The sequence below is a fragment of the Hibiscus syriacus genome, unplaced genomic scaffold, assembly GCF_006381635.1.
Source record: "Hibiscus syriacus cultivar Baekdansim isolate YM2019G1 unplaced genomic scaffold, ASM638163v2 tig00116945_pilon, whole genome shotgun sequence".
Taxonomy (NCBI): Eukaryota; Viridiplantae; Streptophyta; class Magnoliopsida; order Malvales; family Malvaceae; genus Hibiscus; species Hibiscus syriacus.
Window position 1 is genome coordinate 203,762 of NW_024063480.1, and position 15,284 is coordinate 219,045.

Consider the following 15,284-nt stretch of genomic DNA (forward strand, 5'->3'; position numbering starts at 1 on the left):
CGAGCATGATAAGTAAATAATTATGGTCATCTACAAGCCTTTCAAGCAAGATGATAAGTCATTCGGACCATCTATAAGACCTTCGGGCAAGATATTTTCACATGTTTTTTCAAAAAATGAGAAAAGTTTCTCATTTAAATTTGAAAATTGAATTTTTTTGAAAAAAAAATGAGAAAACAATTTCCAAAGTTTTTCATTTAAGTCTCTCCTAAAAAATGAAGTTTTTTAAAAAGTAACCAATTCAGATTTCCATGTTTGGTGGCTGCAAGACAAGCTTTCACAAGAGAAATCATTTTCCAAAGATTATCCTCCCTAGACTTCCAGGTATGATGTTTTTGAATTCTCAAACACATATTACCAAGGGGTAATGTTTAATTTTCAGATTTGATATACTTGAAGACAAGAGAAGCTGTAACACCCATTTCTCGGATATGTTTTCGTACACAAGTCAAAGGTGTGCATAGCTTTTAAAAACATTTCCTTATTTGTAAACCCATAAAAGTTTGTTTTGAAAATAAAACAAAACATTTTAATAATAATAATAATAATAATAATAAAACATTTATTGTAACATATTACAAAAATTATAACTTAAATACATTTAAGAGCATTTTCATAAGTCCAAATACATGCCATCTAATTATCAAAAGTAGACATAATTTTCCTACAGTTACTGACGAGGCAACCTTTGATTGATGATATCCAATGCACTCCTTACTCCGCTAGTCTTTGCTATTACCTACGCGTGAAACCAATACACGCTAAGTATTTTCTTAGTGAGACATAATAATTCAATGAGGTGTAACTTAAATATAAGTATATCATGAAATATCAAAATATGAATTTTAATCTTATAAATAATATTAATACTTAAACTAGCTTGGCAAACCAAGGTTTTCATTCACGTAACTTGCGAAACTATATTTAGTATGCCCAACATACCTATCAATCAGTATTTTTAGTTTATCCTTTATTTGCCCAATGTATGTCAAATGAGAATGCAAGGTACATGTATTGCACCAAAGTGCCGAAATGGAAATTCACAAACTCATTAAGAATTCCATGGATACATCCATAATGCCTAAAGTACATATAGTATTGATACAAAAATGCACCGTTATGCATTAAAAAATCGATCGATAACTTTTATACATAATGGTATGTCGAAATGGTAATTCATAAACTCATTATGAATACCATGGTTGCACATCTAGTGCGAAAGTATACATAGTACTAATACGAAAATGCACCATTATGCATTACATAAAATCGATCGATAACTATTACATACAATTTATGTCAAAATGCACCTATGACTCTCAAGGCACATCAATGGGCTTTTAAGTCAAATTCGTAGATTTAACATTCATTTATGAACATCGATAACCATTAAAACATAATAGTTCATCTATTCATTTTAGAGCAGTTCATACTCCAAAATTATTCATAGTATCATTTTCATAAACATTATGAAAACATATCGAAATACTATAAAACATACTTTTATCAAAAATCTTCATCGCATACAAGTATATAAAATGCACTCACCTGGTGTGCCTCACTATTATGCCTTAATGATGTCCAACTATTTGGCAAATTTATCCTTGTCATTTTTCTTGCTTGATTCAGGAGCTTGATTACGATCTACACAAACATCCATAATTACACATACAATACAAATGTTAGTATACTTTCTAACATTTATACAAAATAATAATACTCAAAAATATTATTATTCTCGAATTCTATTAAAGTTAATCCTAACTTAATAAAATCATAGTTCACTAAGTGTTTCTACCATGAGTAATGAAACTAAAGTCTAAGATGCTTAGATTACTCAGACTCTTAAGTCCAACATATTCATTAAATGAGATATACTGAAACTTGTAACATAATAAATGTGTCAAATCACTGTCCGAATGCATGTGATTGCTCATGAATTTTAAAGGCTCTCATATGATGCAAGTAAAATCCAGTTTACAATTATATGTGACAAGCAGTGAGAGTACGTGGATTGCATGCAGGGACAAAGAGCTGGGATTTGCGAGGAAGATAAATCGGAATGGAAATTGCATATAAAATATTACTCGATCATTAATTGATTTTTTTATGCAGATCCGAACTATAAATAATTGAAACGATAGACAACGGGCAAATTTATTGTGGGGTTCGCATGCAGAGGAGACATTTAAGTTTCATAAATAATTGAAACGATAGACAACGGGAAAATTTATTACCCCCAATAATATTAAGTTTCATTCTGTCAGACATGTGATTGTGCAGTGAAAGTGAGGGGTTTGCAAGCAGAGGAGACATTTTTCTCTCGAGATTTGAAATATATTACCAATAAAATATTAAGAGGAGGCAAGTCAAGGTAAAAGTGTTATTATTTTAATAATTATTAAAATTATATTATATTAATAATTTTTAAAATAAATTATAGTTATGAATCATTCAATTATTAGAATGTTTATAAATGAAATATTGAATTATTTGGCTGGTTTAATCTCATTAGCACAATTTATGTATGTGCCAAGAGCTCAAAATGGAATGATCGATCATGTAGTGAATATTAGTATGCAAAGATCGGAGATTTTTTAAGTATGGTGGTAAATTGTTTTAATCTGACGTGGTAGATTTGTTTTGTTTTGTGTTCAGATTGTGTTGCAACGAGAATATTATGGTCAAGGATTGTGTTTCATTGGGTGCAAAATCACATATGATTGTAATATGCGTAGTCTAGTTGTGTTGTATTTTTTTCTTTATCTAGAATTAATAAGGTTTTTAAAGAAACGCAACTTTAGACTATAATTTATAAATAAATATTTTACCGAGAAAAGAGATCAAAATAAACTATAGGTAAAAGTAATTGCAAAGACATTCAAACTTCTAACTTTCCCTTTAGTGACAAATACACCCTTAATTTAGGGTGGACAAGTATGGAATTTACATTTTCTTCGATTAGTTATTTATTTTATTATTTATGTTTTTCCTTGGATTTTAGTATATTTCCAAGAATTGTTCGAACAAAATAATACATTTTGCATTCAAATGAATTTTTTAAAACATTTAATATATGTATTGTATCTATAAGTTAAGACAATATTATTTTCTATAGGGAATCTATGGAAATGTGCCTTAACTGACAAAGATCACTTTCCTAATGATTTTTCATATAAACACCTTTTTATATTTATTTTTTTAAAATTATTGTATGTATAATTTATTAAAAATTAGGGTAATATTTTTTGTATGGAAAATCTATGAAAATGCCCCTTTAACTGACAAGGAAAGTATTTTCGAGAATTATTCGTGCAAAATAATACCCTTTATAGTTTTTTCTAAAAAAGATCATAATCTAAATGTATATTCGAATTTGCAAATTTTAATATTTAGATGACGTATAATCGCTTGGGGGTGCTAATCCTTCCCCACGCGTAATCGACTCCCGAACTCTTTTTCAAAACGAATTTCTGGTTAAACGCATATCAATTTTTATCTTTTAAAATTATTTTTCTTAAAATTATTTTAAATGACATTTTTTAGGTATTCGACCTACCTAACCCAAAGGTCAATGGTGACCCCAATTTGTTTATTTATGCATTTATTTTAAAACCCAACATTTTCCAAGATTAAGTTGGATCGCTCCCCGCCATAGCCCTAAAAAATTTAAGGACCGTTCCGACATAAGGTCAGGGACTCTTAATTACGAAAAAAAGTAAAATGGTTTGAGAGGGTTATCCCATAATGGATCTCTATAAAATCTGATCTGAAATAATCAATAAATAGATCCGTTACTAATAATTAAAGAAATATTATAATAATTTTTTTAGTATTAAATTCATCCTTGAAAATAATTATATTTGAATATATTCAAACTCATAGTTTTTTTTTACTCACCAAAATCAATTTATTAATCAAGCCCAAGTCAATAACCTTATAACAAACCTTCTTAAATCTAAATGGAGGAATCAACGTAGGCAAAGGAAAAACAAAACTTCTGCCACAGCAGATACACCGCCCTCGCTGAGGCCACGCAGAAACAATCCCAGCTACACAATTGAATTTGTTGCATGGAGACACAAAGGTAAAAACGCACCGACCAACACAAACTTACTACCCCCACCCAACATTGAAATACCACCCCAGCTGTGCTACAGTAGCATATGAAAATAACTCCGACTCACAAGAAGCAGAGGAATACAGGAAGACAATTAAAACAGAATTAAACAATGAGCAATCGGGAACTAAAAACCAACTCCATGACAACTAGCACAGCAAAGCACCAGTAAAAGTTTGGCTTCATTGGTTGCTGTTGGAAGGACTGCTCTCAAAATTCAAAACTTGCTGATTTAAATTAAAATTGATTTGCTTGTACTCTCCTCAAGGCCAACCTCAATATCCTTCAACTCCTTGCAAGGTAATGAGGTGATAACCTCCCTTTTCCAGTGCCAAAAATTATTCTAATAGTTTTTTTTATGTGGGATAACAACTACACAATGATTCAAAACTTTTAATGCCAAAATAAACTTAGCTAATCTTTTCTAAACTTTTCGCCGCTTACCTTTTTTTTCTTCTTTATTTTTGTTGGTTGCAACGGCACGTTATAGTATTGGTTGTCTACTGTCGGTATTTTTTATATTGCATTTTTATTTTTTTTCTTATTTTTCAAAAAAAATTAAGAACTTTGTCTTTATATCGTGCTTTCCTCTGTCTTTTGGCATGTTTTCGATCCTTTTTATTGGTTATTTTAGTTTTTTTCTTTGTTTAATGTACTCAAGGTTTAATTTGACGTCGTCTCAACTGATCAAGATGACAGTTATTTGTTCTCACGCTTTACACCCTCTTATTAAATTTGAATACACAATTTGCGTTTTAATATAGTTTTCTCACAACGCTCGACTCTGATTTACGATTGTTGGTGATCTTTCAGTAGTTTGATCCCCTGTTGTAGTTCATTTACTGATAAAGTCAGATTTTTAACATTTTCGTTGTATGGTCATTATATGATTTCAAACGGCTAGTTTATTGTTTCAATGATTATATGAAATGTCATAATTATATGTTTAGTTTACGTATATGGTTATAAAATTTCATTGTAATTATGAATATTTCTTCTTTTATAATAAAACGACTTCAATTTATATAAAAAATAAAATTATAATATCACCTTTTTAATATCAAATAGACTCGACTCAAAAGCTCGAAATATTATTTAGTGGGGGTAGTGGGAGTTGATATTAAAATACTTGGTCCTAAACAGGTGGGCCTGGGAGATAATGGTGAGGCGAGCCCAATGGCAAATGAAGACTCTGGGCTTACTGATCAGTATCTGTTGGAATTGGGTAACAAGATGGATGATGACATTAATAACTTTGTACACGTGATAGTTCACGTGAATAATTTTATCGATGTAACATTATTATATTGTATAGGACATGTCAACAAATAGTTGAAAAGCACTAGAAGAATCTTAAAAACAATTAAACCCTTTAACTTAGTAATTTACCCAAATATACTCTTAATTATAAAAAAATTAAAATTTTGAAAATAATAAGGGTAAATTACACCATATAAAATTGAATTTTAAATGATATATCATTTATATCATTGAACTTTTAATTACTCCGATTATAGTATTAAACTTTTATTTTGACTTTAATTATATCGATGAGCTTTTAAAATTTAAATAGTATGATGACATAGACAAAACACCATCATTTTGGCGCGGCTATTATTGCCCAAAATAATGTCTTTTAAGTACTTATTTTTAAGCGTGTATCAATTTTTTCACTAAATTTTAAAAATATTTTATTTTAGGCATTAAACTTTTTTTCCGTAACTGACAACTAATCACTACTCATTATTGATTGTCTTTTGTGACAATATTGATATCCTCGTTCATTTAAAATTTAATGATATCTAAAATAATTTATTTTTAAAGCAATTAATTTAATAGTTTGACAATTATATCATCGATAACAATATTTTTATCCAAATTCGTAGAACATTTTAACATTTAAAAGCGTGTAAGTAATTATTATTTAATTTTAAAGATTCTCCTATTAAAAGATTCTGTTGTGATGGTGGTAAAATCCATTTTAAAATTACAAGTGACAAGCGAGAAATACCGACTCCTTTTTCCAAAGAAACTAAAATTAATTATTCAAACTGCCCAATTAATATATTACTAAAATATAAGATCTTATCTTTAGATGTAAAATAAAAATGATTAATTATGTCATAAATAAATAAGATTTTTAGATAAAGTTATTATATTCACTTTTTAAAATAATAAAGTTGAAAGTTTTAGTTTATAAGTTCCTTGATGTCCCCACTTAAATAAGTTTATCACTTTTGTATCTCTTAATTTTATTAATATGCATTTCGTTTATATAAACGATGCTTGAATATTAATGATTTATTATTTATTTTTGAAAATTTAAGAACATATTTTATAACATTTAAATATTATTTTTAAATTTATTTTATCAATAATAAATTAAATAATAACTAATAATTAATATATTATTATATTAATTAATTTTTTTGTAAAGATATAATCTATTAATATAATGATAATATGTTATCATAATTAGCCGATCCCAAATCCATCAAATTACTAAGATGAGACCATCAATGATATTATATTTGATATTATTATATTAATTAACTTATTTCTCCAGATTTGAAATATTAAAGTGAAAATATATTAAATTTCACGATAAACTATACAAATAATTTTTTTATGTTTTTGATCTGACCTATTTTGATCATCGGTTCATAAAAAAGAGCCACATTACACCCTAGGGCCTGACCTTCTTCTTCCCAAAAAAAAAAAAAAAAACCTGCCTGGCCTTCAACATATCTACCTCATGGACAAAACCCCGTAGATCCATTTCACATAAATAACAACTCGATTCTTCTTCTTCTACTACCAAAAAAAGCAACCTGACCTCAAGTATCACATCAAGGATGTACATCAATATTAGAGTATATGGATGAGTTTATGTCACATAAAGTATTAGATCAACGTTCAACTAGCTTTACAAGTGTCGAACTAAAACAATATTATTATATTCAAATAATCACACTATTTAGATTTTAATAGCCTATCAATATAATTGAAATTGATTTAATATTATAATTGAAGTAATTAAAAAGTTTAAAATGATGCGGAGTAGTTTACCCTTATTATTATGCGGAATTGCAGAACATTCAAAAACAGCAATCTTCGTCTTTATAAACAGAAAACAAAGGTGAAGGGCGGACAAAGTTGAAGAAAGAATGGGCAATGAGTTTGTTTATTGCAGCTTCCTCGTCTTGCTTCTTGTCTGGGTAATTATTCTTCTACTGAAGTTCGTGTTTCATTCTCTATTCTAGCAAAATCTTATGGTATAGTGTTTCTGATTATATCTTGGAGCTGATCAATGATATTAATTTAACTTTTTGACAGCTTGCTCCTGGAAATGTAGCAGCTTCTCACATGGAGGAAGATGATGTTCGTGTTCTTCGACTCCCTGAGGGAAAAGAAGATGGTCATTCATCATCCCACATGCGTATGGGCATGGCCATGGGCATGGAGGAGGAGGATCTCCTGAACCCAGCGGCCAAGGTGTTCGCCACCATAAAGGATGTTGAGGTCGGAAAGACGATGCCCATCTATTTCCCCTACATAGATGACCCATCCTCTTATCAGTTCCTCCCTAAACAGAAAACCCATCACATTCCTTTATCATCGGAGCAGCTACCGGAGCTGCTCCGGTTCTTCCCCTTCTCCCCTGATTCTAACCAAGCCTTGGCAATGAAACAAACACTGAAGATCTGTGAGATGGAAGCCCCCAAAGGAGAGGTACAGGGCTGTGTTACATCTTTAGAATCAATGGTTGATTTTGCAGAAAGTATCTTCGGACCAGACTCGAAAGTCGGAGTAGTAAGATCATCTCTGATATCAAAATCAACTCCTCTTCTCCAGAACTATACTGTTGTTGAATCCAAAGAGATTTCAACTGGAAAGCTCATAGCATGCCACAATGAACCCTATCCATATGCAGTTTACTATTGTCATTTCCAATGGGGCACTGTAAACAAAGTGTTCATGGTTTCTCTTGTCGGTGAGAACGGTGATGAGGTAAATGCAGTGTTCCTTTGTCACATGGATACATCTTCATGGAGCGCCGGTCATATCGGATTCCGTCTTCTCCGGCTGAAGCCGGGGGAGTCCGAGATCTGCCACTTCTTTCCGGCGTATGACATGGTTGTGGTTCCTTAGTAACTTTCTGTCATACCGTATTCCGTCGTGAAAAAGCTCGAATAAATCTTTGTTAAGGACTTAAGTTCAATTATTTATTTAATTTTTCTTTTAATGTTCAAATCACTTTCAACCGTTAATAACTTTAAATTCAGCAACGCGAAACAAAGATTATCACCGTCAAAGAAAAAGCTATCCCTACTCTGTTCATTTGATCCTGATTGCCTACAACGTCAATTAAAATTATGTATTTCTTTGGATCTAACCTTCTATTATATTTTCACAGTTATGTATATTTATTTAATATTATTACATATCCCAAAGTAAGAAAAAAAAACAAGATTTGACTTGAAATTATTTATGGGCCATGCTCATGAAGCAGTGAAATGCTATTACTAAAAACCCAACCTTAAATTATTTAAGGGTAAACTATACTATAAATTATTGAATTTTATACCACATGTCATTTATATTATTAAATTTTAATTTCAACCTCAATTTTTTAAGTATTATTATACTAAATATAAGTAACGATTGTCCGATCTTATTAAGTAATTAAGCTAAACTATTATACCAAACAATATAAGAAATGGTTTTCTAATCTCACTAAGCAATCACGAATATCTAAATATTTTATCACTATATGCGATTACAAACATATAAAAATGAACATGGTCCAAACATATAAAAAAATTGTCCTTAAAGCCACACAATGTAGCTTTAACTATAAATCACATCCGTAATTTATCATACAAGGCACAGACCTTTCCTCACAAGTATATGCATGGCTTATTCAAAATTTTAGTTTATTTTATTTTACAACGTTATGCAAGGATTTATGAGTCTCTTACTAAGTTATTGCCCTTATATGATTTATTATGGACTTATTGATATAAGTTTTTTTTGTCATTTTACTCTAAAGAATTTTAGTACTGTAGAAATGTGGACATTTTAGTTTATAAAGGTATTTTCTTAATTTCACCCATATAAGGGCATTTTAATAATTTTTTCCCTTACAAAGTTAATTTTGTCAATAATCACATCTAAACCTCTTATTAGATTTATCTCGCATTTAGTTCACTTTACTCGATTTTAAAGTTGAATTTTTCTTTTTTTTTAACCATAAGTATCGATACCAAGAAAGGGGCATCAATACTCAATCTTATGGCATCAATACTCTTAAGTAGTATTGATATCAAAATGGCATACTAAAATCCAACCTTTAATCTTGGGATCGATAATCAAGGATTGAAATCGATATCTAAGGGGTAATATTGATACTCCTAGAATATTCTATCCAAATGTTCACTCTGATTTTTTACACGCGTCGTTTTCGCGTTAAAACAATTCCTTATTCCTGTAGACACCAAATTTCGACTGATAAACATTATTACACTGTATAATTACAAATTATATTATATAATAATAATGTTTACATTTGTTTTTTACAGGGCCCAAATGCAAATAAGAAAGCCCAAGTACAAGTGACCCAGCAGTTGGCCCAAGATCCAACCCGTGTCCAGACCCACGACCCGGTTCCAGGAGGACCCGGTTCAGACCCAGCTTCCCATCTCTTCTCAACGCCGTATGACTCTCAACCAAATGCGCTTGGAACGGGTCAAAGCAACAACAACCCCGATTTATCCGATGATGAGATTTCATGGACACCAACAAACAGCCATTTCAGTCCGATTAAGACTCTACAACCAAGTCTAAAAATAGGACGTTTACTACTATAAATAAGAGAAGGAATTTCATACGAGGGGGATTCATTCGACGGAATCGGAGAGGAAAGCACGTGGAAAGCATTCGAAAAGAGGGGAATTAGAAAAAACTTGTACTCATATTCGAAATCAATTCCAAAGAAATCAGATTCAAGCAACATTTCCCAAGAGGTATTTTATATATACATATATATATTTTTACATACATGTTTAGTTTCGAAATAATAGAATAAAAATAAAGAAAATATTACGACCTTACCTTGGTGTGGCCGAGAGAGGTAGGTTCGGCTTTCCACGACGAATATGGCTTCTTCTCTCTTTGCGCCGTAGTGAGGAAAGCAAAAGGAGGAGAGCACAACTGAAAGAAATGAATTCACGCCTGATATCAAGGGTTTTTTTATTTTCATGGAATTTTCGGGTTAACTAGAACATGGGTCATTAGAGAGTTCCAAATTTGTAGCTATGGAGTTATGTTTTAATTTATTTCAATTTGGCCATTAGTTGCATTTGTTTTTATTTTGGACTCTTTATTTTACTTTTATTTTAATTTAGTCATTTCTGTTTTATTTATTATTTTTTTTCTTTCACAGTTTTAGTTTAAATATTTTTTTATTTTATTTTTATTTTTATTTTTTTTAAAACTAACCCTTTTACTTTTTTATTTTATTCATTTTATTTTCTTTTTATTTATTATTATTATTTTTATTATTTTTGTTTATTATCTTTTTTTCACTAACTTTTAGTTATCTCTCTTACATATTTTATCTTAGAATTTGTTTTCTCGTATTTATTTTTATTTTATCATCTAACATTTTTTGGCATTTTTAGTGGTAATTTCAATCAATCAAAGGTAATTATTCGAATCAAATTTTTAAATTTCAATTTAAATTCTTAATTTTCGCTACTAAGACAACCGAAAAATTAATTGGTACCGAAAGGGCGGTTCAAGGGTGCTAATCCTTCCTTAACCGTAACCGACTCCCGAACCCGACACATTTTGGTACAACGCAAATCAAGTAAGATGGTGTCCGACGCACCTAAATTCGTTTTAAAGTGGTCGGTGGCGACTTTAAAGCATTTAATCCAAGTCGAAGCCCAATTCCGGGGCCCACCCGAAAGACGATTACGATAGCTTGGCAACTCTGCTGGGGATGGGTAAGTGAGTCAGGCCGAAATTAATTTTCGGTTGTCTTTTTTAGCGAAAATTACAAGTTTAAATTTTAATTTATTTATTTGATTCTTATTATTTATCTTTGGCTATTTTTTTCAAATAAATAGTTGTACTAACGTTTTTTAATGATTTCAGATTTTTTCAAAATTGTCATCTCTAGCTCTATATGTAACACCCCAACCCGTACCCGACTCGAATATGAGTCCGAGGTGTCACTTTGACTTTTCAAACTTTGACTCTTAAAGAAAAACCCCGAGAATTTAAAACTTTGTTTAAAACAAAATACGTTAATTTACATAAAAGAGACCACAAAATACAAAATCGATCAGAGTGCTCATAATTAACGACTTATTACAACCAACACTCTATACACAACAAAATACCTACTTTGTCGATTACTTCTGATATGATCTTCTAGTAATAATAATGTCCTTGCTACTTCTATTCTTGTTCTTCTCGTTTCTTGGTACCTACGTGTAAATCACTTACACGCTAAGTCATAGACTTAGTGAGGCAATAAATAAACATGTAACAGTAGATTCATGAATATGCATTCTTACCATTTGATCATGATATTTCAATATGCATGTATATATTTCATATGATATATATAACCAAGTCATGCACACATGAAACTTACCTTTTTGCATCACTTTCACTTTCATTTATATTTCAATTGCCCATGTATATTGTTGTTGAGAACAAAGGTATGTGAGTACATTGAGGTTGTGCACTAATGCTGTCACCACAGCTCGTATAAATTCCCTCATGGGCACTGAACATTTGTTCAGTATTCGTCCCGAATGACTGCTATATATGTCCCGTAGGACCACTACGTCCCGAAGGACTCCAATACCATCAACTCTTGGCATGCCAACTATACTATGGCTCTCGTATCATATACTATGGGCATTTATGATGAATACATTTCTCATCACTTGTTCTTTCTTTTCTGTCACATACCACATGTATGTGTAACCATATATTTCATATCATATCACATGTATCACGTATTGCATATTCATATGTCATTTCATATATTCACATAGCTTATCTCATTTCACATTGGTCATGTCTCATAGCATATATCACATATGCATATAATCATGTATATCATATCATATATCTTATGTTTTATGTTCTTATGTCTATGCATATCATATAACATATATAATAACCTATACCCATTTCATGTATTCATGCACATATAAGAATCACAAATCAAATAACATTTTAGGAGTCACTTTTTACCATAGTAACTCCATCACTAGCTCATCGCAAGCCAATGTTCGTTCAATAATATAAGTACAATTAAAATTGCACTCACCTTAGCCATATTTGCTTTTATTCGATCCTAATCCTTGATTATTCCAAAACTTGTTTAGACTCAATATCTACATAAATATAACATTTCAAAACAACTATCAGAAGCCTAAACCTTAAACTTGATGTTAACAACTTAAACCAAATTAAAGAACCAAATTTAATTTTTCATTTAGGGGGGAATCGATACCCCCCAGGGGAATCGATACCCCCTGAACATATTGGAATTTTTCGTTCAAGAGGGGGAATCGATTCCCATTCATAGGGTATCAGTTCCCTCTACCCAGAAATTGTATTTTAAGCCCGAAAATCATCAATTCTTCATTCAATTCTTGTATTTTAAACCTCTACCATGTCATTAAACTCAACTACCATTACTTAAACCAACTTATATCCATGAAAATCATCTATAACTTCAAAATCCTATCCTTCATATGTAATTCAAGAATCATACTCAAATTTCAATATGTTCTAAATACAATTCTAACACTTCATATTCCTTAATTAACATGATGACAAGTCAAATTTAACTTCAAATTCAACTTATCAACTCTTTTCCATAATTTCATATAAAATCCCGTTTCCTTTAATCTTTTATAACTTCTTCATCTTTTGATCATAAGACAACTTAAGCTTTCCTTAAGCTTAGTTATCATATAATGATCAAAACCTAACCTTTAATTCAACAAATAACCAACAAATCAGAAAACCCATACCTTTTTGTGGCTCTCTCGTATGAAGGAAGAAGAAGAAGAATTCTCTGGATATTACTTCTTTCTTCTTATACTTTTACCCTGTATATATCCCCAACATATCACATTTTAATTCATTTAATGGTTAAATGACTATTTTGCCCTTTAATTCCTTTAATAATTACTAATAACTTTTAGGAAATATTTCTGAACAAATCATTAGACTATACAAATATCCTACTTAAATCACCAAACTCTGAAGTTTTACGATTTAGTCACTAACCCGTATTTTGGGATGTTACAAATCTCTCTCCCTTAAAAAAATTCGTCCTCAAATTTTTATTGTACAAAGAGATGGGGATATTGAATCTTCATGTCCTCTTCACGTTCCCACGTCGCTTCTTCCACCTTGTGATTTCTCCACAACACTTTGACTAATGGAATAGTCTTGTTCCTTAAATATTTAACTTCATGGGCTAAAATTCGAACCGATTCTTCCTTATATGTCAAATCCGATTGCACTTCTATTTCTTCTGGTGATATAATATGGGAGGGATCAGATCGATACTTACGAAGCATTGAAACATGGAAAACATTGTGAATTTTCTCCATATCAAGTGGCAAAGCTAATTGATATTGCCACTGGTCCCACTCTCTTAACGATTTCATATGGTCCAATAAACCGAGGACTCAATTTTGCTTTACGTCCAAATCTCAATACTTTCTTCCATGGAGACACTTTCAAGAACACTTTATCTCTGATTTGAAACTCAATTTCTTTCCTTGTTAAATCAGTATACGATTTCTGTCTATCAGCTGCAGCTTTCAGATTATTCTGAATTACTTGAACTTTCTCTTCCGTTTCCTGAATCAACTCAGGACCAATAACTTCTCGATCCTTAAGTTCATACCAGTTCAAGGGCGTACGACATCTTCTCCCATATAGAGCTTCATAGGGAGCCATTTTGATGCTAGACTGATAACTATTGTTGTACGTAAATTCAGCAAGTGGCAAATACCTTTCTCACGATCCTTTGAATTCAATTACACAAGCTCTTATCATATCCTCCAGAATTTGGATTGTTCGTTCGGATTGTCCATCGGTCTGAGGATGAAACGCTGTGCTAAAGTTCAGTCGTGTGCCCAATGCTCCATGTAAAGACTTCCAAAATCGTGATGTGAATCTAGGATCCCTATCAGAAACTATGGAAACAGTACACCATGCAATCGTATAATCTCTCTGATATACAACTCAGCATACTTATCCATAGAGAAATCAGCTCGTATCGGAAAGAAATGAGTTGAATTAGTCAACCTGTCTACAATCACCCAGATTGAATCTCTTTTATTCGGAGTTAAAGGCAATCCTGTTACAAAATCCATTGTTACATTCTCTCATTTCCATTGAGGAATCGACATTGGTTGTAATAGTCCAGATGGAACCTGATGCTCAGCCTTAACTTGATGACAAGTCAAACACTTAGATACGAATTCTGTAATATCTTTCTTCATTCCCAGCCACCAATATCGACTCTTAAGGTCCATATACATTTTGTTTCCTCTTGGATGCATCGTTAATGGACTACAATGAGCTTCCATTAATAAATCATTCTTTAATTCATTAACATCTGGAATCACTAGCCTCCCTTGATAATATAGGTTCCCATAAGTTTTCATCTCATAATCTGTACACTCTCCATTCTTTATTTGCTGCAACTTCTTTGAACATTTTTCATATTTAGCTTGCAATTCTTTAATTCGATCTAACCATGATGGTTTGATAGTCAATTCTGCACAAATTGCACCATCTCCGCCTAATGATAGTTTAGCATCCATAGCTCGTAAGGCTGCAAACGTCTTTCGGCTTAAGGCATCTGCTACCACATTTGCCTTTCCGGGATGGAAATCAATCACAACATCATAATCGTTGAGAAATTCCACCCATCTTCTCTGTCTTAAATTTAATTCTTTCTGAGTCATCAAATACTTTAAACTTTTGTGATACGTATACAAGTAGCATTTTTCACCATACAAGTAATGACGCCAGATCTTTAAAGCGAACACTACTGCAGCCATCTCCAGATTGTGTGTCGGATAATCCTTCTCATTCGGTTTTAATTGTC

General features: G+C 31.4%; 1 protein-coding gene across 1 annotated transcript in view; it reads left to right on the top strand.

Annotated features, from left to right (window-relative positions):
* The first annotated feature begins 7,210 nt into the window (after positions 1–7,210).
* LOC120188496 (BURP domain-containing protein BNM2A-like) overlaps positions 7,211–15,284 on the top strand; it is a 29,318-nt gene continuing 21,244 nt past the window's right edge. Inside the window, exons 1-2 of the mRNA XM_039191906.1 lie at positions 7,211–7,338; positions 7,457–8,281. Of these exons, the coding sequence (XP_039047837.1) occupies positions 7,288–7,338; positions 7,457–8,272 (867 nt within the window). The 5' untranslated portion in view covers positions 7,211–7,287 and the 3' untranslated portion in view covers positions 8,273–8,281. The remainder of the gene's footprint in view (positions 7,339–7,456; positions 8,282–15,284) is intronic.